This window comes from Populus alba, chromosome 15 (assembly GCF_005239225.2).
Source record: "Populus alba chromosome 15, ASM523922v2, whole genome shotgun sequence".
NCBI lineage: Eukaryota > Viridiplantae > Streptophyta > Magnoliopsida > Malpighiales > Salicaceae > Populus > Populus alba.
The window spans coordinates 2529620-2536729 of NC_133298.1; the positions used below are offsets into that span (position 1 = coordinate 2529620).

The following is a 7110-nucleotide window of genomic DNA, read 5'->3' on the forward strand; positions in this document are numbered from 1 at the left end:
ATTCATTTTTAAGTTCTAAATTTTTTATTTCAGTGAAATTATAATTATTTTATATAATTTGAAGATAGAAAAAAAAAATCTACGAACTAAATTAAGAATTATTAAATTTATTTAAATTTAGAATATTTAAATATTTAATTGAATTCAATAGATATTTGAATTTATTTTTTATAAAATTAATAAAATTTGTTCTACCTAAAGTATACTTTCGTCCAAATTTTATTTTATGTGTCATCGTGAATTGTTCATTCCAATCTTGGGCACCCAAGTAGATATTGGACCTAATTCAACATATATTTTATTCAAAATACTCACATTATTATTTTTCTTTACTATCAAGAACAATTATTTTTCCATGATAAAAACATAGATATTTTCAAAGAACCCACACAGGATTTGAAGCCACAAAAGAAATGGAATCTATCAAATTCATTTGATTTTTTGTCAAGCGGTACCGGACAAGAACATTTCGATTTCATCAAGAGAACTCCTGCCTTCAGGCCTCTTCACTTTCTTCACATAATCACGGGCAGCTCTTTCCAAACTATACTCAGCTAACCCAGCTCTCCCACACCTAACCCACATCCTCTCCCCAAAACTCCAATGAGCAAAATATGCCTCAGCATCCACCAAAACGACACTGCCCTTGTCACCCTCCGCCGCATCACTCTTTTCCCGCATGATTACCTGAACTGGACGCCTCTCATAGTGGCCAACGCCCGTGCCCTCCAACTCATCTAATGAAACGAGTCCTTGTGTTGTCACGGAGTATAGCTCGCCATTGATTCGGTGACCGACGCTACCAGGGAGGTACAGCATGTATGGAATCCCATAGGGGCCAATAACGAGAGGTTGTGGCTGGTGGGTTATGCAGGTGCCTACGTATGAGGCTTCTTTCTGGGAAATCAGATGTTGAAAGAGGTAGTGGTTTGGGAAATCTTTTTTCAGGGTGCCGTATACGAAGACCAGAGTTTGTTTGGTTTCATTTGAGACGTTTTTGGCATCAGCCATTGCTAGGCTCAGAGAGGGAGAGGGAGAGGGGCAAAGTGATCTACAACTAATTTTGCAGGCCGTGGTACTAGGTACAGAGGCCAGGACAAATTAAATAGACAAGGGAGTTTCATGAAATGGGCTGGGCTCGTTAAGATGGGTACACGTTGTCGGCAGACATGTTGGATCAAGTGGGCTATGTCTTGTCACTGCCTGGCCCATAAAGATGGTGAGGCGTGTTCAAGAAAAGAAAATCAAGAAATACAACAAAAAGGCCTTCTTTATAATGAAACTAACATCAACCTATCTGTGCAATTGGGCTTGGTTCGATTCAGCAACATTGCCGCTGATTTGGTGGTCTCAATCGTTTTTTTTTATTATATAATTAAATTAAAAAAATTATTAAATTTAATGAAGTGCATGGATTTAAATTATAAGTTTAACATCAACCTTCTTCTTTTTTTTTTGCAATTGCAGGGTGGGTATTTAATTTATCACTGTTTTGCTATGTAGAGTGTAGATTCGGAGTAAGAATAAATATAAATTAGAGCACACCTTGAAGTGTAAAACCGGCAGCATCTATTTCTATGAAATTAAGAAAATGAGAAGACGAATCTTGACCCTTTTTAAATGATTGAGTACACACACACAACCCAGTGATTAGCATAATCACTCTGCAAAATTTCACTTCCAGTTACATTAATTAACAGTGTAAATTAGTGTTAGATGAAAAGAGAGAGAAAAAAAAAAAAACAAGTCCAATGATTTTCGTATTGCCCAACGAAGCACCATACCTCATAACCTAGGCTATTATGAAAAAAAACCATCAAGAAAAATCATACCAAATGAAAGGGGAGCGGGGCTTACATGTTAATCGAAATTACTAAACACGTAGGGAACAATTTAATCAGTTAAAAGATAAAAAAAAGTAATTAAACAAACATATTAAAGTTATAAAAATTATTTAATATTGTTATTCAATACTAGCGTAACTAATCTATTCTTAAAATCTTCCGATCCAACTCTTTACCTAACTCAAATTTAAAATTAAACCATATAAAAATTGTTATGATATAACCAACCTATCTTGGTTGGTCTAAAGTGGATGAAATTGAGAAAAAAAAAATTATAAAATTGACAAGAAAAAAAATATTTTTTGACACGATATTTTATCTAGTTTAGGTTTAAAATTAAATTATGTAAAAGTTATTTCAAGTATGATTAAGTCAACTTGGTTAATTTAAAAATAACCTAGTCTATTACATATAAAAAAAAATTTAAGAATGAAATTGAAAAAAAAAATTAAAATAAGAAAAATAGAGGAAATGATAAAAAAAAGGCTTAGAATTAAAAAAAAAAAAAAAGCTTCAATGCTTATATCAACAATGAAACTTAATAAAGCATCACGTATTTTTTAATAGAGAAGACCATTTTATTTCGCATACTATTGATGCAAGTTAGACCAAATTTTTTTGTAACATTAAGAAAACAATATCAAGACGATAGAAAACTTCTTGCATCATTATTAAACTTGACACAACAAATCACATTTTAAAATTCTTAACCCTATTTTTTATTTTTACTTGAATTTTAAATTAAATCATGAAATAATTTTTTCAAGCATGACCTTGTTGATAAAATAAATTCCAAAAATAAAAAAAATTATAAAAATAAACAAGTTAAATTAATCATACTAAACTTGCCAAATCACAATTCGTATTATAGAATTCACTAGGTAGAATTAATTTTTTTTATTTTATTATATTATTAAAAATAAAAAATTAATTTGTTCATCAATCCAATATTAAAAGATATCCCACATTAAATGATAAAATTATAAAAAAAATAAAATAAAATTTCACCTTAAAGGATAAACTTAAACTTGAAACTTTTTTTCAAAAGTAAAAAAAAGTAAAAAACCGAAATAAAAAAAATTAAAATTAAAGTGCCTGTTACAATAAAGCCCAAATGCATGGGCTTGAAAGAGACCCATGGGCTTAAGCCACTATCCTTTTCTTTTTACAAGTGGCGTCTATCTATCTCTCTCTTTAAAAAAAAAAAGAATAGATTTGAAAGAAAATCTCAACGCCAGGAGGAATTATTGTGCCACTAAATGTCTGATCTGATGTATTAGAAACTTTTCCGTCGACATAAAAGACTACAATCTTCCCTGGAAATGACATTCTTGACAAGATAAAATTGACTATCACATGGCCGGTCTCTCCAAAAGGTCACCCCCTCCTCCCTCCCTCTCTCTCTCTCTCTCAGCGCTAGTAGCTTGACTCCATCCACATCCTTCGTAAGAAGCTATCACAAGGCATCCAAAGTTATGTCAGTCCTTATAGTTGCATCAATCCCTCAAATATGCCCCTGGGTCATGTGATCCTATAGGTTGTGTCATTTGTATATGGATTTTTTAAACTTGGAAAATAATTGAATAAGTTTTTCATTATTACAATTCAAATTTAAATATGTATATCTATTTTAAAAGATAAACTTTTAATTTTTTATGATATCATATATCTATTGTTTTAAAATATAAGAATATATATCAAATAAATAAAAAAAATTCATAATAGTTATATGATTTTATAAAAAATTAAAATTTTTATTAATATATATATATATAATATTAGCAAATTGAAGTGTTTTTACTTTGATTTTGTTTTTTTCCTAGTATTTTCATAAATATATTATTTCTCCATAAAAATTTTATTCCCAATAATTTACATGGATTGGTCAAAAAAATAAGAGTTAAGTGGATTTAATTAGATATACCCAGTGAAAAAAAATTTTTTTTTACTATAATATCATATATCTATTGTCACAATTTTGGTAAAATTTAAGATTTTACATGGGGGACATAATTAAAAAAAAAAACTCATTCAAGGATTAAATTGTATTGAAATAAAATACTAGGACCAACAATTGTTGTCAATTAGTGACTTGTCTGTAAGAGAAAAACATAAGGGCTAAAATAAAATCATCAACAAGTTTAGGACTAAGTTGTACATCAACAAAATATCCTATACTGTAAGCATATGACACTTGTCATTATTTAAGAGCATTAGTGACAACAATGAAGAAAATGATTTAACAATGATAAAAATATAATATACAAGGTTGATATTAATTAAGACAAATTAAAAAGAATAATAATAGTAAAGGGACCTTTCAAACAAAGAAAGAGCACATGGATGTATATCAAAGATAACCCACAACATCATTTATTATGATTTAACATCTTTTGATTAAGAAGTCACAATTATTTGTACAATAAACATTCATTCACACAAATTATTCGAAAGCTCTTTTTTCTTTTCGTTTTCTTTTTTCTTTTTATATACTACAGAGTAACATGCATGATGGTTTTATTGAAAAATATTCGAAAGAGTAGACATGTATTTAATTTGCATACATTTTATAATCATGTGTATATCTTTAATTTAACATATCAATTTAATTATTTACCAAGTAAACTTCCATTTATCCGTTACTCTAAAATTAATAAATTATTCATTCTCGTCAATTTTAATTCTTTATTATTAAGTATGTTTTTATTTAAGATTAATCTTTAAGTTTCTCAAATTATTTGATACGAAGATGTTATTTTTTTTTATGTAAAAAAACTCATTCTCTTGCATTCACTTATTTAATTAGATGAACTAGTTTATTCCCTTGCACTGCACTACTAGCTGGATAAAATAACAATATAATAAAATAATAAGTTTGTAAATAATTTTTTGATATTATTAATAATTTCTAGATTAATTCTAAGACATCTTAACTCAACTTATTGTCTAGCTGAATCTCATATTAAATTATATAAAAATTATCTTGATATAACTTAATTGATTTGATAATTCAAAATAAACCTAAACAACATGTAAAATTATGGTTTTACTTTAAAATTAATTAAAGTAATTAAAGCAATTTATTTATTAAAATTTCAATTTCTTATGCCTTTCCTCATTATTTCAAATAAACTTTCAAAATTTTTATTTTGGTTTTTTTTTTAAATGACAGTCTTTCTATTACTGTTGGAGCTTACCTGTAGTGAAGTGATAATCTTATATTTGTTTTATTTTTTGCTTCATGATCTTTAAGTATCTCATGTAAGCAACAGGCAATATCCCTTTTTTTTTTTTTTTTTTATTGTAAGGAAATTTCTGTTCTAGATTATTTCAACATTCTGTTTCGAGGTCACACATATAATTTAAAATATTAATCAAGCATGATTAAACCAGCTACCTTGAAAACTGGTTTCTTTATGTTCAATAACAAGTATATGAGTATTTTAGCAAAAAATAATACAAGTATATAAATATCTCAAGATTTTAGTTCCAAAAGACATAGACATATAACGTGCAAAAGAGAAAAGAGCTTAAAGTGTCAACTTAGCAGAAAGAGAAGATTGAAGCCTTTACCAAATCTTTCCAATGATGATGTATGCGAGCGATATTCCGCCTCTTTCACTGCTTGATCAAGTCAAACATATTCATGACAAATACCTAACCTAAGATGGTATCCTAAAATGTCCAGGTAGATACAGCTAGTTTAGAAATAATTTTTTTTTGAATTTTTTTTATATTGTCAAAAGAGTTGGTATTTGTTACATGTTAAGCTAAAGTAGTCGATGTAATAGATATATACCAGGATTCTCAATATATATATATATATATATATATATATATATATATATATATATATATATATATAAAAAAAAAATACAATGATATTTTAGAGAGATAAATTTTAAAAATATATATGTTAAAAATATAGAAGAATTAAATAAAGAGATTGCGAAACTTGAGCATGAATGATTCATAAGGTATGTTTATAGCTCATAAATCTTTTTTTTTTTTTTTTGGTGAAAATAAGGGGTTCAAGAGTAATTTTATTATTATGATATTTTAAAGTTGTATTACATTCAAAATAATATATATTTGATCAATATAAATTATTGATGAAATTGCTTTGAGGTTTTGAAAGATTACTAAGAAAGTGATGGGTTTATACGAGCAAATTAAGTTTATTAGGGATGAAAAATGAGCTCAAATGCACTGCCTTGAATCCAAACATATTAGGCTTGGAATGTGATAACTCGAGTCTAGAGGGTGCTAGGTAACATGTCCAACATGGGTTGGGCTACCACACTCGATCCCAAACACCTTGGCTCATGCAACAACCTTGGACCTTCTCTCTTGGTAGCATATTAAGCTGGGGTGTTATAATCCAAATTTATAAATGAATTTTTAGATTTTTTTTAAATTTGTTTAAATTTAGATTTATCATACAAGAATGTGGAATAAAATTGTTGTAAATCTTAGGATTTAAGAAGTTTAGATACTTGTCAAACCTATGAAAGCTCTCCTTGCATGTCTCCACTGCACCATTCACCATCCTTTGAAGAACCAAAGACCAAAGTGGTGTTAAATCTTTCTGGACTCCAATGTCATTGTCCAAGAAAAGGATCTTGTCTAGTTTTGGATAAACTTCAGGAAGATAAAATCAAAGATGATTCAACATTGAAAAATATTTTAGATTCCTATATTTGAGACTTTCGGCACCAGAAAGAGAGAGGAAGGATGATTTTCCATGGAATAGTATTCTTTAATCCTGGCATATTTAAGTTGACGTAAAACAGATTAGTAAGAGGCATTCTACCATTTAAAATCATCGATATTTTGAACATGGACTGTTGCTTTTACTGGAGGATTGATAATAAAACACGTTTTCATCGCAGCAAAGTTCAGTATATCTGCGACTATATGAAGAACATGTTCCTCTAGATCTTTTCATCGCAGCAAAGTTCAGTTTTTCTTCAAAGCATTTACATCCTCTTCAATTAACTACAGCATGACCCTTAACTTCCTTGACATTGTAGGATATTCGTATAGTTGATTCTTAGCTATAAACAAAAAAGACCCACATAATAGAAATATCCAAAACAGAATGAAAGAAGTAAACCTAGAACATCTTGGCTGGAATTTGAGCAAGAACTTCAAAATAACCTGAGATGAAGATGGAGAAGATGTGTGTTTGGATCTCTGCAACTCTATTCTTCGTTCTTCTTCGTATCTTCTCTTCATACTCTTTCTACCTCCATGGTGTGGCTCC

General features: G+C 28.8%; 1 protein-coding gene across 1 annotated transcript; it reads right to left on the reverse strand.

Annotated features, from left to right (window-relative positions):
• Positions 1–444: 444 nt before the first annotated feature.
• Positions 445–1011, reverse strand: LOC118028320 (putative gamma-glutamylcyclotransferase At3g02910). Its single transcript, XM_035031876.1, has one exon. It carries the CDS (start codon positions 1009–1011, stop codon positions 445–447), a length of 567 nt encoding a protein of 188 aa, XP_034887767.1.
• Positions 1012–7110: the final 6099 nt, after the last annotated feature.